General features: G+C 49.2%; 1 protein-coding gene across 1 annotated transcript in view; it reads left to right on the forward strand.

Moving 5' to 3' along the window:
* The window catches only part of SLC18A2 (solute carrier family 18 member A2), a 37372-nt gene that overhangs the window by 11319 nt on the left and 4469 nt on the right, over window positions 1-21584 (forward strand). Inside the window, exons 5-15 of the mRNA XM_045878941.3 lie at window positions 117-200; window positions 493-585; window positions 1386-1475; window positions 1590-1633; window positions 1705-1765; window positions 4217-4312; window positions 14160-14238; window positions 14418-14469; window positions 15122-15185; window positions 16906-17025; window positions 17163-17296. Of these exons, the coding sequence (XP_045734897.1) occupies window positions 117-200; window positions 493-585; window positions 1386-1475; window positions 1590-1633; window positions 1705-1765; window positions 4217-4312; window positions 14160-14238; window positions 14418-14469; window positions 15122-15185; window positions 16906-17025; window positions 17163-17296 (917 nt within the window). The remainder of the gene's footprint in view (window positions 1-116; window positions 201-492; window positions 586-1385; window positions 1476-1589; window positions 1634-1704; window positions 1766-4216; window positions 4313-14159; window positions 14239-14417; window positions 14470-15121; window positions 15186-16905; window positions 17026-17162; window positions 17297-21584) is intronic.

Here is a 21584-nt window from a genome sequence, read left to right on the forward strand (position 1 = left end):
CTAAAGTGCAGTGCGGTTAGTCCAGAAATGGGCCGTCGGGTTCATGGCTGGCTTCACGGAGCCCGTGTGAGGCATCAGGCTGGGACTGATGCGCCGCCGGGCCGCTCCCCCGGCAGTGTTCGCCTTCTCCAGCAGCTACGCCTTCCTGCTCATCGCCAGGTCGCTACAGGGCATTGGCTCATCCTGCTCGTCTGTAGCTGGTAGGTGTGCAAAAACGCCTGGTAAGTCAGTGGCCCCAGGGCTGGCTGGCCAGCCCCTTGCGGAATTGGCTGGAATAATGTAGGGAATCACGGTATTAGTCGTGGTGCTTGGGGAGGGGTGCTTAAGGAGGGTACTGCTTTCTCCTTGGCTTCTGCTTCGTCTTACATTTCTGTGCATCTGGCCGGTTTGGGAGATCACAGGTCTGGGCCCGAGAGGGAGGGCGAGTCACAGGTGATTTCTTTTGGTGCTCCCTGGAGAGCTTGGCTGTTGAGCATTTCTTCTCTTGTTTAGGGATGGGCATGCTGGCCAGTGTGTACACGGATGACGAAGAGCGAGGCAACGCCATGGGCATCGCCCTGGGAGGCCTGGCCATGGGGGTGCTAGGTGGGCAAGGGCCACGTGGAGGCCGTCTGCGGGGAGGGGCCTGTCGGCCGTTGGCGGAGGGCCACAGTGCTCCCTGAGTCCACTCCGAGTCTGTTCCCCTGGTATTCCCTACTTCCGTGGAGCCTGTGTAAACTGGTGGGAACTTCCTGACCTGGGGGATGTGGGCTCCCCTGCCTCCCCCTCCCAGCCTGCTGGGTGACTTTGGGCAAAAAAAAACCAGAGACCTTCACGGGTCCAGATGTAAAATGAAGGCTGGAAAAGGGTGGTCTGCCAAGCTCCTTTCTCTTGGGCATTCTCTGAGTTACCATCCCACCTGCGGACCTTCCCACCTTGCTCCCTTCCAAGTCTGCCTCTCCCCCCTGCCCTGGCTGACCTCCCTGGCCAGGTGACAGGTACCTTCCCTGAGAGGCGATTTGGGTCCTCTGCCTTTGTCGCATTCCCGGCCTTCACTTGGGAGCCCAAGGTTCTGCCCATGCTGGTTTATAAGGACCAAGGTCCTCACTGACCCATTTTCCTGCTCTCGTTAAATAGCACAGTTGTGTGGTCTGGGTATGGTTTCTCTTTGGTTTTTACTTTTGGGGTACCCTTGTATGCTCTTGCCCATGTCTTGGGTATAAAACTGGAGGAAGTTGCCAGGGCAACTTGACCTGCATAGAATGTAGGGTGGCCACCCCAAATAGTTTTTGGAGCAAAGTACAAACTCAGGAAACAAATGGATGCTTCTTGTGGAGTGGCGGGGGCTGGGGGGGCGGGCATCAGTCCCAGGGCCTGGCAGCAGCGCCTCTTTCTCTTCCTTGCAGTGGGCCCCCCCTTTGGGAGTGTGCTTTACGAGTTTGTGGGGAAGACCGCTCCGTTCCTGGTGCTGGCTGCCCTGGTGCTCTTGGATGGGGGTGAGTCCACGTGGGCACCTTGGCCGTGACCTCGGCGGCTGTGACCTGTGTCAGGAGGTGCTTGTGCTCACACTGCTTTTTCTTTTTTTTTTTCTTTCCCCCTCCCCCTCATAGCTATTCAGCTCTTCGTGCTCCAGCCGTCCCGGGTACAGCCAGAGGTAAGCCCCTGGCGAAGGAGGGTGCTGGGGCGGCCACATCAGCTTTTTTAACCCCTGTTTTTTGCTGACAGAGCCAGAAGGGGACACCGCTAGCCACATTGCTGAAGGACCCCTACATCCTCATCGCCGCAGGTGGAGCTCCCCTCAGTCTCCCTGATCTTCCTCCGCCAAAGCGTGGGGGGTGGCTGGCGAGAACCAGTGCCCGCTGCTGGGAACTGTAGAGAATCATGAGCGGCCAAGAGGTTATATATGCGTCACCAGGAATGTCTTTCTTCCATCATTAATCTCTGACCCTCAGCCAAGGTCCTTCCTTGGTTTTCACTTGGGGCAAAGGGGTCTGGGTCATGGGGATGCCCTGACCCCGAGGTTTGTTTGTGTCAGTGGCCATCACTGTTTGGCCTTGAACTCCCAGAAGGAGTCAGTGGCCTCCCTGCAGACCTTGTAGGTGGGCGGTCTGATTCACCTGGGCGTGCGTGAGTCAGGGCTGACGGCAGAGCCCCAGAGGACCGCTCCCTTCCCGTGGAGAGGTCACTCTGCGCAGCACCAGAGAGGCTGCCGGGAAACCCTGTCTACAGAAGGTCCCGTCTTCGGGTTCTTGGCCTAGATGGGCTCAGGCGAAGCCCCGGTTCTGTGGTTTGTTCATTCATCCACGGGACTGTCCCGCCAAGACCATCTCAGGGATGCGGGCCTGGGGCTGCCTGGGCCTGGACGCTGGTCAGCAGTGACCCTTGGGGCCCGGCCAGGAGAGGGCAGCCCTGAAGTGCGGCAGCCGACGCGGTTAGGGTGAGATTTGTCCAAGCAGTGGTCCCGAACACGGCTAGGGCTGTGGGAGTCTGGCTGAACTGGACGCGTGCCCTACCTGAGAGCATTCCAGTTTAGCCTTTTTATGCCCCAGGCTGGCTTTGTTGAAGGCTTCTGCTGCTGGATTTGGTCATGGGGGCACCTCTGTAACCCTGGTCTAGACCCTCTCCATCAGGCCAGCTGGCCCCAGTGTTGCAAACCTGGTGTGGTGACTTCCTTATGCGGGGGACCTCTCTGTGCCCCCAGCATGATGCAGGGACTGTTCCAGCGCCCAGACGCCCATGTAGCCCGGGCGGTCTCAGGTGGAGTGAGGAGATGTGTGGTGAGAGCGGGCCTCCCTGCAGCCCAGCACCCACTGCCTCAGGCTTTCTTTGACCCTCACCGCCTCACCCTCACTCAGGGAGGAAAGATCCACCCAGCACTGAATATCAGGCTGTCATACCTCCACGCAGCCTCGGCTGAGGGAGCTGGAGGCCAGGCGGTGTCTTCTTTGTTCTGGTGAGATTTTAACTTACGAAGGTGACTGAGTGATGACCCAGAGAGGCCAGTGCTATTGAAAGGAGATTTTATTACCACACCACTCAGGGCCACCTGGGGAAGGAGCAGGTTTCCTAGGCCAGAGGTTTGCATGAGAAGGGCAAGGCAGGGCTGGGGGAACAGCTTTGGATGGGCAGGCTTTGGAGCTGGGGGCCGACCCCGGGTGCCTGGCGCCTGGCCCTGGGTGGATTTACTGCAGGGATGTCGGTTTGCTGTGTGAGAGTTGGACAAGGAGGGGTTCAGAGCATGGCCCTGGGTCCCAGGGGAGACATAGGAATGGTATCAGTTTGGCCCTACTGAACAGACGGCAAGTAACCCGCAACCCTGAATCTGGGCAGCAGGTAGGTGGGGGGAGCTGGTCATGTCCGTATCCTTTCTCTGTTCCACCTGTAACGTCACGAAGCATGAAAAAAACCTTTTTTCATTATATGAGCCCCTTAATCACCACAGCACAATGTTCTTTGAATCAGGATTCTGGCAAATTAGAGGTTCCCGGGGACATGGCACAGGAAGCTCCCAGCACTGTGGGGGAAGGGCCCCGTGCGTCTTCTCCCGCAGTGGCTCTACCTTTACCAAGGGTTCTGGTTAACAGGGTGGTAATGGATATTTGCAAAGATACACTATATGGATAGTTGATTTAAAAAAAAAAAAAAATCCCTCAACAGCCCATCTGTACTGAATGTACTGGATTTGGGGACATCCCAGGGCATCTTTAGAAATGTCTGTGTTCATTGCACAGTAAAACTTAGGTGCAGGAGCCTCCAGTTGCTGGGGTCTGTGTGTGGTCTAGAAGGGGCCCACACTGGTGGGCGGCCTCAGGCAAGTTACTTCGTTAATAAATTGGAACTCCTTTGCCAGTAGGTTGGGATGGGTAATCAAATGACCTCTAAGGCTCCCTCCAATTCCTTTATGACTCTGGGATTCCAGTTTGAAAATACTGTTTCTTAATACTTTGTTTAAAATTTAATATTTGACTTCAGTTATTAGTATTTCATTTTAATAGATTTAACTTAATATTTAATTATTATTGAATAAGAATAATGATGATGATGATAGTAATAATAAACCCAACTTCCCCAGTCTCCCCTTGACCTGTTGTCTGTCTTTTCCTCACAAATAGAAGTTCTGGGCCTCCAAGTGGATTGTTCTGGCTGTGGGCATGTGGGGTTTAACTGTGTTTGGAATCAGTAAGAGATGCTCAAGACCCCAAAATGGAAGCACACTAACCCTCTCCCTCCCTTGAAGGGTCCATCTGCTTTGCAAACATGGGGATTGCCATGCTGGAGCCAGCCCTGCCCATCTGGATGATGGAGACCATGTGTTCCCGCAAGTGGCAGCTGGGTAAGGACTGGAGTGGGTGCTTCTGATTCTAGAATTTTTGTCCTCAGGGCAAGTCCTATCATTGTAAGCCCTGCCAAGCTGCAGGTACCAGGATGATAAAATGATGGTTTCTCTTTGACACTTAATGGGGTCTGTGCTTAGGGTTGCAATGAGCTTTGGGGTCTGTTTCAGCTCCAGTTTTTTTTTTTTTTTTAATCATCCCTGATGGATACAGAATTAGCATAGAGGCATCAGACGTGGGCAGAAACGAGAGCGCAAAAATACATTCAGTGTCTCCCCATGTTTCTGAATTAGACTAGTTATGTTTATGTGGACAGCAATAAAATTTATGTGAAAGAAGCTAACAAGCAGGAGTTAAGAGGATTAATTTTAACATTTCTAATTTAGAAAGTAATACATACTTTATTATTTAAAAAACAGACCCAGATCAAGGAAATGAATCTTAAAATCTCATGTTCATCTTTTTCCTCCCAGCCCAGTCCTCCATGATACTCATTTTTAATAGTTTTGTGTCTTTTCCCAGATGGTTCTGCCACGTAGGAGATGCTTAAAAGCCCAACTCAAGTGGAATCTTCCCAAATGTATCACTGTGTGACCTCTTGTTTGTTCATGTTTCCAGGTCAGATGGGTAGATTTAATTTTGAAAACTAATTAAATTTAAATTTTTACAAGATACACATGTACTTAATGTTTAAGTGGAACATTACTAGCATTACTAGAATTATAATGAAAAAGCCAGTAGTCTTTGACCTATACCTCCCCATCTCCAACCCCCTTCCTAGATTTGATAACCTTCAACTCTTTTGGTTGTTTTTTCTGCTAATTTAGGTCTCTAATAAGTGTAACTGCTTTTTTTTTTTTTTTTAAGTTCTCCAGTTTCTGACATTATCTACCAGCTCCCTAACATGGTAGATGGAGATTTAATGCCATTATTCTACCTGAAAACATCAAACAACCAACTTACCTGTTTTCTCAACTTCTGTTTTCCTAAAACAGTTATATTACGGTTGTTGGTTAGATTGGTATTCAGTATTGACATTATCGTGACTATGTAAATATTGTTCAAAGAAGAGCTATATAGAGTTTTGTGATTATTTCTTTTTACAAACTTTTGTTTTTCCTGGAGTTAGTCATGGCCATGTCTTTCCATTTTCTTAGTTTTCAATGTAGCATTTATGGACATATTCCGAAACTCTCTGGCAGAAGTTAAAGACCCTCTAAATGTGGCCAAGTACATCAGCAAGACTAATCTGTGTTTTTGCTTGTTTGTGGACATTTGTCTCACATTACTCTGTCTTGCTTCAGTCTGGACTTACCACTAGGTCGTCCTAGGACTTTCCTCTTCCAGTATCTGGGCATCGTTGCCTCTCTTCTGTTTCCTATATCCTTCTCCTCTATATTCCTTTCTCTTGGTTTACTCTATCATTATGATAGAACACATCCTCTAGCTGCTTTCTGAGAGATGGTGCATGGCATGTAAAGTTTTCAGAGATCCTGCATATCAACAAACATCTTTATTCTCATGTTTGGTTGACTTAGTCTATTTGGGTATATGATTCTTGGTTGGAAACTATTTTTCTTCAGTTTTGAGGCCACTGCCCTATTGTGCTCTAGTGTCCAGGGTTGTTGTTGAGGAGGCTAGTGTCCTCCTCATTCCCCATCCCCTGTAAGTGGTGAAAGGATCTCTTCCTCTCTAGGTTATGAGCGTCCATGATGGTTTTTGCAGTGGGGTCTGTTTTCTTCTACTGGGCACTTGCTTGGTTAGCCTGTTCACTTGGGAAGCTGCTCCTTTTAGTTCCGGGAAACCATTTTGTATTATTTCCTTAATTAATCCTCTCCTCTACTCCATTTTCTTTCTTTTACTGTTACCCTTGTTGTTTTGATGTTGGACCCTCTGTGCTTTATCCTTTTAATTTCTTGTCTTTTTCTTATTTCCACTGATTTTTTTTTAAAGATTTAATTTATTCATTTGAGAGAGAGAGAGAGAGCATGCACACATAAGCAGGGGGGGAGAGGCAGAGGGAGAAGCAGACTCCCTGCTGAGCAGGGAGCCTGATGTGGGGCTTGATCCCAGAACCCAGAGATCATGACCTGAGCTGAAGGCAGAGGCTTAACCATGAGCCACCCAGGCACCCCTATAACTGATTTCTTCATCTTCATTTTCTAGTCTATTAAATTTTTGTAATTGGTGTCTTCATATCTTAAATTTGAAGAGCCCTTTCATATTTACTCTAAATGGTTTTGGATGTGTGGAAAGGCTGTTGAAATAACAGCCTCTTACCATTTAGTAGGAAGACTTCCACTCCCTATCTCAGCCTCTCGTGTTATCCCTGGTCTCCATGCTGCCTGGGCTCCCTGGGCCAATTGAGCTTAGTTTCTCTAAAGAAGCTGTTCTCCTGCCAGGGTGAGTGATTGAGAGCTAGGAGGGTCCAAATGCTCTTCAAACAGCCTTTCAACCCTCTTTTCCAGCTGACAGACTCAGCCTTACATTCACAGTACCTGGAGCCTTCAGTTCCTGAATATTCTGGGTTCTGAGGCACAAAAGCTGTTCCTTCTTGTTGGCTGCCCCATGTGCAGGTGGAAGGTTCCAGTGTTTTCTGCTTTGTCCATCACTGCTCTCACTCTGCTGCTTCCTCCCTCTCACTGCATTTTCTCCTTTTATTTGTTTTTGGGCATTGAGGGGAGGGTGTGGAGTTTTCTTTTGTTCCTTTATTAAAATTTAAACAGAATTTGGGATAGGAATAGAGAAAAACCTATAGATTCAGTGTGCCCTGTTTAACTGGAAGCCCAACATTCATTTTAATGATTGGATATTGTTCTATTTTAAGGTTATACCATAAATTTTCCGCCAGTTCCTATTGCCAGACATTTGGGTTGGTTCGTTTTTGCCATAGAAACCATACTTGTAGCAAGATATTCTTACATGTATTCCCGTTCATGTTTGCAAGTATTTCTGTGTGCAAATTCCTGAAAGTTCAGCGGGCATTCGATAATTAGTAGCATTGCACTAACACAAGTATTGTCTTTCCCAGTTGTGTATGTGAGAAGGCGAGGGGGTCTCATTTTGATTTCTTTTTACAAATTCTTCGCAGTTGAGCATTTTTTCATATGTTTCTTAGCTATATCTATTTCCTCTATGTGGATTTCTTATTAATATACTTTGCCCATTTTTTTTCTGGGGAGTTTTGCCCTTACTGATTTTAAATGTTCTTTGTATGTTGATATTAATCCTTTATCAGATGTTTTGCAAATATTGCCTCTGTCTTGTTGTATGTCTTTTGAGTTTATAAATGGACTCCCCCCCCCCCCCCCCACCGCCCCCAACTCAGAACATTTAAGATGCCGCTAGTCAGGGTTAGTGGTCTGCCCCTTCGTGTCCTTGTCATTTCAAGGCGAGACCTTTCCCATGTGGAGATTATTTTTGTCATCCATATTTTCCCCTCATTTATGATTTGTTTTTTTACATGAAAATCTTGGATTTACACAGACTTACTTTACGTGCATGGTGTGTGAGAAGGATCTGGTGTTACTGTTTTCTGTATGACTAGCCAGTTACCCTAAGTGTCCACCCAGTTTTTCCCACCTTTATCATACTTGAAATGACTGTGTGTCCTTGGGTCTGTTTCTGGGTTCTCTCTTCTGTTCCATTAGTCGGCAGGAATTTCTGTGTCAAGATCCTCCTATTTGATTACTGGAGCTTTAGGACATTGTTGAATATCTGGACAGCTAGTCCCTGCACGCACACCTTTTTCTTTAAGAATTTATTGATTATCCTTCCTGGGGATTTATTTTCTTTTCATAGTTCTCTCAGCTTATAAATTGCCATCTTTGGATGGAGATTCTCAGTTCCAAGTGAAGCTGACATTTTTAGTGCCCCCAGCCTTCCCACAGGCAACTTTCTATTCCCTCTGCCATGACATCTTGCTAGATGCTGCTTCCTGGTTCACACTTGTCCCTACCGCAGCCCTTATGGACGCTGCCCTGATTTGCCGTGTTCTTTCATCAAATAATCCTTCCTTAAAAAGTCCCAAATTGCTTGGGGCAGGGCAGGATGAGGAGGGGCTGCTATTGAGTGTGGGGTTTCTCTTTGGGGCGATAAAAGTAGTTTGGAAACAAATAGTGCTGATGGTTGCACAACCCTGTGAACGGTACACTTGCAAAGGGGGAGTTTTAGGGTATATAAATGATGTCACGAACAAAATCAAAACCACGCCCCAAACAGCAAGAGTCATTCAGCGACAGAGGAAGGATTCTTGGAGCAAACCTAAGGCTGGTTCTTAGAAATTTAGCTCAGAACCTCCTGGCAAGGGAGATGCCAGAGGAGACCCAGAGACCCGAAGCTCCCAGGGAAGGCATACCACTTTGCAGAGGGAAGGACTTGTTCTAACCGGGAGTTTTATTTATTTATTTATTTTATTTTATTTTTTTTTAAGATTTTATTTATTTATTTGACAGAGAGAGACACAGCGAGAGAGGGAACACAAGCAGGGGGAGTGGGAGAGGGAGAAGCAGGCTCCCCTCAGAGCAGGGAGCCCAATGCGGGACTTGATCCCAGGACCCTGAGATCATGACCTGAGCTGAAGGCAGTCGCTTAACCAACTGAGCCACCCAGGCGCCCCTAACCGGGAGTTTTATAAAAGATGAAGAGCCGCTCTTCCTGTCTTGTTGCCCATGCTGGCCGTTAACCCCGTGGGCGCCGTTTCTCCCCATGGTGGTTTGGGCCTCCAGGTGTTTCCAGGAGGCGCCCCTCATCCCCCGCGGCACTTGGTGTGCGCACTGCGGGGTCCACGGAGCCTCTGCGTTCGCTTTGCGAGTGCTCTTGGGCTGAAGCCCTTTTCTGGTGTTTCTCTTGTCCCCACCTAACTGACTTCTTTTCTTTCCTGACTGAATGCATCTTGGCCATGAGCAGGGCACCTCGGCTGCTCCATCCTTTTCCTCTCCAGACGCAGCCTGAGGTTTTCTTTAGAAAGTCCTGAAGTCCATCAGAGGCCGGGGCCTTCTGGGTTAGATAACAGGCTGCAGACCACCTCGGTTTTATCAGGAGATCCTCTTGGGCTTATCTCCTGGGCCAGATGGTCCGCCCGTTGCACCTTTCCACCCTGAGCTCACGCCCTTCCTGCCTCCGACCCGGACTTGTGTTTCAAGAGAATCCGTATCTGCACCTGTTCTGCCACGTCCTCCCCAGTGTGCGCGGAGCACCTCTCCCTGAGCCCCTCAGGCCCCTCGGAGCCTTGGGGTGAGGAAGCCACGGGGCGGAGGGGACGCAGTATGAGGACTGAGGGTGGAGGTGAGGACCCGCCGGCAGGGTGCACAGCTGTTCTCGGGAGGCCTGGGCGGCCTCCCCTCCCGGTGCAAGGTCATGTGTCAGCTCTCTCTCCAGTCCCTTCTGCCCCTCTGCTTCCCTCAGCATTTCTGGAAAAAGACCGTAAGCTGTGAAGTCAAAGCAAAACAATCTTACCAGCTGCCCAGGGGACGCATGACAGCTTTTGTTGAACGCTGTGTTTTCGGCCATAATTTTTAGAGGAGGTAGATGGCGGCCTCAGGAATGGGTCATCTGGAGCTTGGAAGAAGCCCACGGGCGCATTCCCACCATCCCTCTGGGGCTGCATGTCCAGCATCGGCTCCTTGGGGGCTTCATGGTGGGTTGAGCCTTGCCCTCTTGTGCCCGTCGAGCCGGTGGTCAAAGCCAGGCTTTCCATGGAAGCACAGGGGTGGGCGGACGATCCCCGTGGATGAACTTTCTCATAGGTGCAGGGGTGAGTGAGGAGGTGCAGGCACCCCTGTGAGGAGAGCAGCGGCCTAGCAGAAGGGGAGGCTCCCACGTGTGGCCCCCGCACTGTGTGCAGGCCGGCCTGTCAACACGTTCCTCCTCGTGTCAGGAAGAGGCGGACAGAGACTTCTTGTCGCATTTGCAGGGGCTACGGGTTTGGGGAGGGACAGAGTTGGCCAGTTGGTGACAGATCCTAAAAGATCTCCCCTGGCACCAACCAAGGGCTGAAAAGGACAAGGAGGAATCCCTCTGGTGAGAAGGTAGAGTCCTGCCCTAGGGTGGAAGACGCCCCCCGGAGGCTGGCGGGGACGGGGTGGGGGGGTGCGGGTCGGTGCGCCGTGAGCCCCTCGAAGGTTGTGTGAGCGTGAGCGGCGGCTCCCCGGGTGCTGAACAGGCGTGACTGCCCGCAGAACCCGGAGTAGCCCAGGGGCCAGATGGTGGGGCCAGCCCCGCCGTTCCCTCGGCCCTTCCCCAAGCGCTATGGTCACGTGTTGTGCACCCAGCATGGAGCTGGGCGGGGTCAGTTCCGGGCACCGTGTTTCAAGGTCGAGGAGTCACTTGAACTTGTACACGAGGGTGTTAGTGGATGCCCAGCCACTGGGAACGATCCGGAGCCCTGGTGGTGGTTCGCTGGGGAAGCCAAACCATGGGTGGGATGCATTTTCTCTCATGCGGGTGGCCTGGCTGGGGGAGGAGGTGGAAGGTCCAGAATGCACACCAGGACCAGTGGGTGGAAGTGATGGCAAACTTTGGGCTTCGTGTTAGGACACCTGCCCCTCGCAGGAACGGTCCTTAAAGATCTGTCTGGAAGAGCAGTGCTCCCAGCCCGGGTCTCTCTGAGCAAAGCCAGGTGGTCTCCTCTTGGGACACCAGGCAGGCTGCTGTGGGAGGCACACTGAGGTTTCTAGATTTCTTTGAGTTCCTAGAACGGGTTCTGTAGGTTGTGTGGTGTGGTGTGGTGGGGGCCCTGGCAATGCAGAGGATGCGAAGCTGTGGCAGATCAGCTCTCAGGGGCTTGGAGGCTGAGGTCCGAAGCTGGAAGTCAAGAAAAGAGGATCCTGGCTCCAGACGACACTGTCGTCTCTCACCCCCCGGAGGCAGGCTGCTGGACAAAGGGGGCCCTGCCTTCAAGGGACAGTGGCTTCCCTCAATACTTTTGGTTCTGTGAAGTCAGTGTCCTTACACGGGTTTTTTTCTCTAAGTGCTCAGCCGTGTTCTGAGCACCACCTGTGTGCCACCCAGAGCTGGGCGGTGGGAACAGGTGTTGTGGTCCCCCCTGCCCACTAGGAGATCACTGCAGTTTGGGGAAGGCCAGCCCGCCAGGGTGAAATGGCAGGAAGGAGCTCACAGGGAGGGACAGGGCAGGGGAATCAGACGGGGAGGACTAGTTGCCCTTGGAACCTCAAAGCCTTCCTATGAGATGCGTGCTGTAGGAGCGGTCGCTGTTTCTCGGGCTCTGAGAGGTTAGGGTGACCCCCCCAAGCCTCCGCTAGTCCGTGTCTAGCTGAAAGGAACATCTTGTTTCTTGCCTTACTTCTGGTGCTTTCTCCCGGAGAAGCTCGAAACTGGAGTTTGCCACCTGAGAGTATTTGCCGTCTATGGAAAATCGGGTGCGTCCACAGGCGGGTCCCACGGGTGAGCTTAGCACCCCATTCGTAAGTCCGGAAGCTGTGGCTGATCTGTGGCTTCCCCGGGAGCACGTCCTGCTCTGAGGCTTTGCCCCTAGAATCCGGATTCACCAGGAGGCAGGGCTCCCGGCCGGGTTCTCTGCCATCCACGTCCTTTGGCTCCAGGTTACGGTGGTGTGTGTGGACCGGAGTTCAGCCCATAGGTGGGTTTTGGTTGGCTGCTTCAGTGTCAGCCTGCAAGGGCTTTACGTTTTTAAAAATTAGTTGCCAACATTTACAAATCCCAGGAGGTTTCATGTAAGACCCTTGAGTTCAGGCTTTTCTAGAAAATTGGATCTTCCAATCTGGGACCTCAGTCCTCCAGAGCAGTAATCGCCCGGGAGGAAGCGCAGCTGCTTTCCTGGAGGGGGTCGAGGCCCTTCCCCTCCGTTTTCCTTTTGTTTCTCGGACGCTGAGGCCCAGCGTTGGTGGCTCTTTATCATGGCCCCTGTGCTGTTATTTATCTCATACTTTGCTTCCTTCCTTGATTTACCTCCTCCCCAAACCCCAGAGACACTCATCCTGAGACCAAGGCCTTCATGATTTCTTATGTCTCCAGACTAACTCGACTACGTTGTGATCAAGGTTAGGCCTAATTACCGGCTACTTTGGGGAGCTTCTGGGTTCCCAGAGCACTGCGTCCATACCTGTGTTCGTCAGTTCCTAACATAGCCATGTCCCAGTTCAGGCGTCATCTGCTTCCTTCCTTTGAAGACGCGCTCATGGCGACCAGAGCCACGTTGTGGTCATTGTCTTCACTGTAGCGCTGAGCCAGGGCCGTGCTATCAGTCACGTTTACTGAATCCGATTACACCCAACAATCATCTGGCCGCCCCTATGACAAGTGTGACGGAAATGGTTTCCTGGAACATGAAAATGAGATTGCTCTCTATTATTATTTCCCAGATCACCAAGCCTAGGATGATTTGGTTTTGGATTTTGCTCCTGAACCTAATCATTTTGGAAGTCCCTCCTGTGCTGGAAGGCTCAGCCTCTCTGGAGGGTTTGATGGCTTGCATTCGTGCTTAGAGAGGTGCAGGGGGAGGCTGCTGTATCCTTGAAGGGGCGAGATCACACTTGTCTGTCTGCACGCTGCAGAGCTGCTGGGACAAGAAGGGCCCCGGGCCCTGGGCACTTCCAGTGCCTACCTGCTGACCATCTAGTATCTGGCATGCATGTCTAGCTCGCACAGTCATGGGATCGAGGACTGAGCAACGTTCACCATGAGTGGGCAGGGCTTAGAATCAAATCTGGCATAACTGAGTCCAAGAAGAACATTAAAAGTATGACTAGTCTGGGGTGCCTGGTGGCTCACTTGTTAAGCGTCTGCCTTCGGCTCAGGTCATGATCGCAGGGTCCTGGGATAGAGCCCCACATCGGGCCCCCTGCTCAGCGGGGAGCCTGCTTCTCCCTCTCCCTCTGCCTGCCGCTCTCCCTGCTTGTGCTCTCTATCTCTCTGTCAAGTAAATAAATAAAATCTTAAAAAATATATATATGACTAGTTCGAAAAAAGCCATCTTTTGAGAAGAGATTGTCTATTGTCCTGATAATGGATGGGGACCACACGGAGCTGATGTGGACAAATCCCCAGCAGCCAGGCAGGTCAGACTTGAGGAGGACTTTCTGTTTAATGCAGAGACGACGTTCAAGGCGACCACCGCCACCCACCTGGAAATTGGCACAGGCTTGGCCCGGGGATGCCAGGTGCCCGGGAGAGCGTGGAAACCTTGGACATGTTAATGTCCGTCACATGACTCGGCCACAGAAAAGGACCACGTGGACATCTATTTTTTTAGACATGGAAAGATGTTCATAAAGCTAGTTGAAAGAAGCAGGGTGTAGAACAGTAGTACAAACCCATGTTTTGTTTTTTGGTTTTTTCTTAAAATCCCATGGACACACATTTATCTGTGTGTGTATGAACTTGCGTGTATAAACTTACGGGAGGGGATGCCCATGCTCATTCTCTGAGTGATGGGGTTTGGGATGATTTTAACTTTTTTCTTGGTCCTTAACATTCCCGTTTTTTCCCCCAATGCCCGTGTCTTCCTCCTTGTGGTAAAGTAACAAAGGGGTGAGGCCGGGGCGCATGTGGGGTCGCAGTGGCCCCGCTCCCGTGGCGGGAGACGCCCATATCAGGCCACGCGTGCAGCCACCACCAGGCAAGATGGAGCTGTTGATAGAGGCATGGATTTCATTTCTGGAGTGTCTCAGCAGCTTTGGGAGGACGGGTCAGACCCGTGGGGGCCAGTCTGGATCTGTCAGCCGCCGGATATTAGCTGCTTGGGTGCTGGCCCCAGGGCTTCTCTCCTCGGTTCTAATCACCATCATGGTGTCTGACAATTATTACTTTTTCTAACACTTGACTGATAATCAATACTGATAAGGTGTCCTTTTCATAAATTTACAGGCATTGCTTTCTTGCCAGCTAGCATCTCTTATCTCATTGGAACCAATATTTTTGGGATGCTCGCACACAAAATGGGGAGGTAAGATGAAATGCGAACAGCGCTCACTCTCTTAGAACAATGTAGCTCTTTTAAGCAAATTCTGCATGTTTCTGCCTTAGTTATCACAAGCAATTGTTTTAATTTCTATTGAAAAATTGGACTGGGGAAAAAATCGGAGCGGTCATTTATTGAAGGTGCTTTTTTTGTTTTCTTGGTAGGTGGCTTTGTGCTCTTCTAGGAATGATAATTGTTGGAATCAGCATTTTATGTGTGAGTAAAAGATATTTGACAAGTGGTAATGGTCTGTAAATAAAACTTTTGTTTTGGGCCAGGATCCCCAGGAAACCTTTTACAGCTGTTTAAAGTTTGTTGATATTTGGTTTTATGACATCTCCCATTTTCCTCTAATTTTTTTGTCATCTTAAACACTTTGGACAAGATTTTCCAAAGAATATATTTTCATTTTATGTCAGTTGGAGGTTCTGTAGTATATTTTGTTACATAGTGTAAATGTCACTACTCCCTCATCATTTTAAACATTATAGTGTCTTAAAACACTTTCAGACAACTAGCCTGAAACAATAGCAAGATGTTTTTGTAGAATAAAACACCTTCTACCAATGGCCCGTATCTACCGCAGGTGAGGCCTTCTGGTTCTTGTCAAAGTGGAGTGTGGTCCAGGCTGATCTCAACTATGGCAGTCAGCGAGTTTTCCTTGGTGGTCGCAAAAACCCATTTCAGCTTCAACTTTTAAAGACTCGGAGGTCCCAGTTCTCCCCAGACAGCACCCTCTTCCTTTCTCCCATTTCTTTCAGAAGGAAACATGCACACCCAGGCCAGAGAAAACATGTCTTTAAGGTTTTCCCAGAAGATTTGCAGTTGGATATCACGATTCTCGTGTAATGTTTATTTCCTCTTACAGATTCCTTTTGCAAAAAACATTTATGGACTCATAGCTCCCAACTTTGGAGTTGGTTTTGCAATCGGTAAGTTGCATAACCTTATGCCTAAATTTGAAACTTTGTTTTCCCCACAACTAAGAAAGATCTCCTCTTATTTGGGCAGACTGTAGTTTCTCAACCTAAAATTTCTGGAAGCTTGAGAGGAGGCTGTGGGCAGCCACGTTCAAGTACAGCCTGACGATTATCTGTAGATAGATACCTGCTTCTGCATACTAGTCCTTTATTTCCAGAAAACCAGTATTTTTAAAGGCCTGATATTTACAGAAGCAAACGGATACTCCATTGCTGCCCTTGGGCAAACAAGAGAATCCCTCGCTCGGAGCGCGTTTGTTTGGGCTCAGGTCTGTGCACGGAGCTGCTCCTATGAACCGGGGTGGGGTGGGGCCAGAGACCTCACATGTATTTTCTGTGAGGTTTGGTACAGGAAGGGTGAACAGAGATCTCGATCACCACCGTGCTGCGGGACTTCTCACCGGCAAAGGGGACGAGTCTGTAATGGGAAGAATAGTCACATGTTAGGAACAATCTCGTGAACGTTTTTGATAAATAGCATGCATTTGTTTCTCATTTGTAATATACAGATGGGGCCTAATAAAAGTAAATGCAAATCTATCACAAGCTAAAGGCAAGAATTGAATCTTTGGTACCGTGGAAAGAGAGAAGGGAGCCTCTGCGACTCCCCGGGCTGGGTTAGGTTTGTCCTCACACAGCACCTCATGGTGTTCGTGACACAGCTGTGATTCACGTTTCAGCTTTTTGCGGCCCGTCCGCCCCTTCTGTCCACGTTGTTCACCCCATGGCCCCAGCACCCTCCACATGTTAGGGGATCAAGGAATACGCATTGAATGAAAGAAACTTCCCTCCTCTTCTTGCTGCTAGTCCTTGGTGGGGGTGAGGGAGCTAACTTTGGAGTACCCCGCTGGAGGGGTCCACGGATGATACAGCCTCATTTTAGCCAATCATCATCTGCACCATTTTATGGATGGGGAAGCCAGTGTTTGGAGAGAGAAGGAATGGCTGTGCTCACCCCGCCAGGGACTTGAGGCCAGGACTCAGCACACATGCTCTTTCTTTATGCTTCCTGTCCCTGCCTGTTGAAGGAACAAGAGATTATAATACTGGCCTTGGACGTGGTGTTTGTTTGAGCCCCAAATCAGACCTCTTTCAGTCTCTTCCCTGAGCAGGGCAGGGTGACCTCTCAGACAGCTTCATGTTCTGATTCCTTCCCATCTTCCCTGATACTTTCCAGCTTCTTCTTATGGTCTGCGTGTGAGGCTAAGCTGTGGATGAGGATGGGGGTGTGTGAGGTTTGTAGGTGTGCCCCTGGGTGAGGGCAAGGGGCCAGTGGGCCGGAAGAGAGTTAATCTGGAAAGCACCAGCTGGGAGCAAGTAGGAGGGCCACACAGCTGGTAGCTGGCACCCCACTGGATGTGAAGCCTGGTCTGTGAGTCACCGGAGGACTGGGGGCCCTCCCCTGGAAGATGGGCCCTTCAGACCATAGAGGACAGGTGAGGTAAGGTGGAGAACAGGCAAAGGTGGCCTGGGTTCCAGTCCCAGCCTCAGTGACTGGCAGTCTGTCTTCAGTGAAGGGTATGCCTCAGGCAGCCTGCCTTGAGACTCACAGGTGGTGATGACCACTGGGGAAGAGCTGGTGGGGTTGTGAGGTTAGGACACATCCCCGATATTCCCCACATTTTTGGGTTACATCCGTTTTCCATAGACCATGTTCCCTGACTGTCCACAGGAATGGTGGATTCATCAATGATGCCCATCATGGGCTACCTGGTCGACCTGCGGCACGTGTCTGTCTACGGGAGCGTGTATGCCATTGCGGATGTGGCCTTCTGCATGGGATATGCCATAGGTAAGGACGCTGGCTCTTCAGAACAGTGTTTTAGCTTAATGCATGATCATGCTGATTGAAAATTATTTAAACTTTTGTATCTTCCTATCTGTGAGACATCTGGAGAGAGGTCGATCTAATTCTCTGTTTCCTGAAAGGTCCTTCTGCTGGTGGGGCTATCGCAAAGGCAATCGGATTTCCATGGCTCATGACCATTATTGGAATAATTGATATTCTTTTTGCTCCTCTCTGCTTTTTTCTTCGAAGTCCACCTGCCAAGGAAGAAAAAATGGTAAGAAAATTTTAGGCCACAGTCAAGTGTTTCTTTTTTTTTTTAAAGATTTTATTTATTTATTTGACAAAGAGAGACACAGCGAGAGAGGGAACACAAGCAGGGGGAGTGGGAGAGGGAGAAGGAGGCTTTCCGCCGAGCAGGGAGCTCGATGCGGGGCTCGACCCCAGGACCCTGGGATCAAACCTGAGCCGAAGGCAGAAGCTTAGCAACTGAGCCACCCAGGCGCCCCAGCAGTCAAGTGTTTCTTGATCATTTTAGCATGGTCTTCTGGATAGTTTCTTCATGGCTGAATTATAAAATATGTTTCCGCTCCTTTTGGACAGAATTCCCCAAACATAAATGGTCAAAGTTCCTTTTGAGTTTATACCACGTGGACCATAGTTTTTTTTTTACTATATCAAGCATTTCGTTTGTAAATGTGAAGAATGAAATGACTTTTATACATATGTTAGGAGTCTGTGTAGCTCTTTTGTCAACCAGACATGGGGTAGTTCAATGTAATTTTCTTCAGTTCTTGAAAATCTTGGATATTATTTTTTTTGCCTCCTGTGCCGAGTCCTAAGATTAGCCATTTTTGGTGCCGTTTGCTTTTCTCCTGAGCCTTACAGCTTTCACTAATAGTGTTTTAGTCCTTACTGCAAAAGATTCTGGAGATGGTTTTGGTGTAGATAACAGAGCATTTTGGAAAACTATCATATATGTACCTCTGGGCACACAGGGGCATGTCTAACCTTTAAATTCACAATTTTATACCCAGAACCGTAACTAGATGAAAGATATAGAATTGAGTATGAGGTGTTCCTCTTCTGAACAGATTCACTTATTGATTCTAAACTTGAATTTTGAAATGCATTAGTCGTGTTAACCTGACAGCCTTCATACGTGGTGATTGGAGTTTTTAAAAAACCTCCCATGGTGACAGATTCTCATCCAGCTGGAAGAAGAGTGGTTTAGATTAAGAATGAATGAGATAACCAAGGCAGGGAGAGACCGTATTTTTGTGATTATGAGGTTCACTTGTGATGTTCTCTTGGGGGTACATCCAAAGTTCTTTCTGACGGTTGAACTGAAATGGGTCTTGATGCTTTGGCATTTCTCGAACTGCCCTTTTATGATTTTCCCCAAAGAGTGGGTTTAAAAACAGACACAGATTCTAAAGTTAGGCCATGTGCAGCCTTTATTTGTTTGGAGCATTCTTTGTATTCATTAATTCCTTCAATATATTTAAAAAATATATTCTGCATTGGGCACTGGTCTTATGCCCTTTATTATACAGGATGTAAAGTGGTAATTTTGAATCACTCAGGACCCGTTCGATGCAAAGAAAAGGAGTGGAAGGTGTTGTGGAAATATCCCGGTGGAAACCACCCTTTCTTCCTTCCTCTTGCTTAGATGCTGAACAACCATAGTGCTTTATTGATCATCTGACCTGTCTCCCGGCCTGACCCCCACACAGTGCCTTGCCCAAATCAGGATCAGAAAATTCTCAGTGCAACAACTAAAAACTGTCATTCTGTTGCCCCCATATCAATTTGATTAAGGCTGAAGGAAGGTTACTCCCAACCCTTTTTGACCAACAAAAGACAAATCACCTACGAATGCTCCTGTCACCCAGGAGACTGTTTACGATTCTTGGGAGATAGTGAAGGGCTGGCATGGCCCTGGAGTCAAACTGTCCCATGAGGAAATGACCGCGTCTGCCTCACTGGCTGGCTGGGAGCATTCGGAGGAGAATCCCACAGGGTGCTTAGCCCCGTGCTTAGCACACAGGAAATGTTCATTCAGCAAATGTGTTACTATTTCCAGTACCACCCTATACTTCTTTCTTGCTTTTACTGAATGCTCTGATTTACTCTCCGCCCAGAGGGCCCCTGCTATTGTCCCTTTGTCCCCTCTGTGAGGTGAGTGCTTCCTTTGGCTACTGAGACCCCAGGACTGCTGAATGGGTTTCCCTGGCCAAGCAGCGGACGTTAGTGGCTGTTGGGTTATCTGTGTGTCGGCAGCAGCACGATGGCTTATCTGGGGCGTCGGAGGAAATGAGCGAGATGAGCGAGGTCCGAGGATGAGCTGGGGGATCAGCCTGCCCACCAGCTGCCACCGTGGGGTCCACATGACGCCGGGCAGGGGGCAGGCCCCTGGTGCCTCTTCTCTTCCCTCATGTAAATCCGTGCTTTAGTTCACTTGACAATGCCCAGGAAGTGAAAGGGACGATCTTGAGAGGCAAAGCAACAAGAATTGCAGGCTTCCAGAAAGCCACTCTCACTGTAAAATGTCAAAATCCTTAATGCATGCCTAGCAAGAGGAATCCTTAAAAACTTGAGAAAACGCGCATCTCGCCGCCCGTAATTGCTGCCCGTGATCGAAGGTATCACACTGGATTCCGTTTGCCCCATGGGATGGTAGCCTTTGTGGGTGGCCGGCGGTGGCTGCCTACTCACGGAGCAGGAAGCAACCTAATGATTGGGGTGGGGGGTGAGGCCGGGCTGGCAGTGTGCCACGGAGGGGACAGAAGTGATTACTGCCCGCTTGAGAAAATCCAATCCCAACCAGTGCTGGCGTTCAGGATGAGCGGTTATCAGATGCAGATGGGGACAGGAGAGCCTGAAGAAGGCCTATAAACCGTAGCAATTAATTTTCATTAGGCAACGCTCTGATAGCGAGGCATTTGGGCTTCAGCTATTTTATGTTGAAGGATCAAATGCTGTTTTCATGGGTCCCCAGCCGGAGAATCATGAACTAGTTTGTGAGCACTTGAGTGTTTTTTTCTATTTGGTGTACTTGATTTCCTTCTTTCTTCCTTTCCTTTCCCTTTCCTTTCCTTTCCTCTCCCTCTTTCTCTTTCCCTCCCTCCCTCCCTTTCATAAGTACAGAGGGAGAAAAAAACCTGTTTGTTACTCAGGTCCCTTTGCAAGTATAAGAAACATCCACTCTGCCATGTGAGGACAATTGTGTTTTAGGTACACGACAATGACATGCAGCCTGTGATTCTCAGAATACCCAGTTGAGAACAGCTGTGTGCTGGTATGGATATTTTTTCAGGTTGAAGAATTATTTTTGAAGATAGGGCACGTTTCTTACATCTTACTCTTAAAGTTTCTGGTTGTGGGCCAGACAGGAAGGTCGGTGTTTGAGATCGCAGCTTGTTTTCCTGGGTGACTCTTGGCTCTCTCATAGTTGTTTCCAGAGAGTCCTTCCTGCTACTGTTTCCTGAATGCAGGAGCCAGGCAAAGACCTGCATGTTACAATCTATTTACAGAAATGTGTCCCTTTGCAGGGCATTTACATAGTGGGTATGCACAACCATCACTAAATTTTTTTTTTTTTTTTTTTTTTTTAGATACAGTAAATAAAACTTTTCAGCATACAGGCCTGGTGTATCTCAAAATCTCCAAGCCTGGAGGGGCTTATGCTTCAATGCTTTTCCTGAGTATCCTGCTGTGTATTTAATTTATATACGTCATTTGGTCCAACAAGGCTTTTACCACTTTGGAGAGCCTCACTCTGCTCTGTGTCTGGTAGGAAGCCAGGCGCTTGGCAGCGGTTCAGTTCTCAGTAACTGGGCTCTGCTCGGAATTCAGACGCCCTCCTCCTTCCTCTGTTGTCTTCGGTGGAGAGTCCGACACACCTTGCTCCCCAGCAGAGTGCTGGCTTAAATTACCTGGCGGCTCCATGAGCCGCGCTCCTCGTGGCCCCTGTGCGCGCGCCTGACTTACCCACTCTCTCCTGTTCACCCCTCTCTGTCCCTGGCTCTTTGGGAATATTACAGATGCCGTCTGGCTTATTTGATCACGTATAACTTGTTATAAAAGCAGATGTCACACATTCTTTCAAAAGAGGTTCGGAAGCCAGTAAGCTAGGTTTTAAAAGCTACAAAGCAATATTTCAAGAAAGAAAACTTACTTATCTGGAATAGGCTTTGGGTGCAAATGTGATTTGGCTGCACTGATAACTTCTGACCACTGAAGTCTGTTTGATGCTCCTATCATCAGTCTGAACCTCCCTTGCAACACAGCTGTTTGAGTCCGTACCAGGTGCCCAGTGTTAGGTTTCGGGGTCCTTAAGAAGTCTACATATATGCAGAGTCAGGTCTAAGGGGGGTGAACCAAGAGAGGGCCGTTATGAGAGGGGTAGAATGATGGCCATCCTTCCCAAGGCTCTTGCTGCCTGTGGGTCAGGGATCGAGGCCCCCTGCCTGGCATCCAGGGCCCTGCAGTCTGGTTCTGGTTGGTCTTTCTAATGAATGTCTGTGTACCTCAACATCAGACCTCTGTGGTGGTCAGGCTGG

This window comes from Mirounga angustirostris, unplaced genomic scaffold (assembly GCF_029215605.1).
Source record: "Mirounga angustirostris isolate CCGP_5_RB_7025 unplaced genomic scaffold, mMirAng1.0.hap1 SCAF_6, whole genome shotgun sequence".
NCBI classification, from domain to species: domain Eukaryota; kingdom Metazoa; phylum Chordata; class Mammalia; order Carnivora; family Phocidae; genus Mirounga; species Mirounga angustirostris.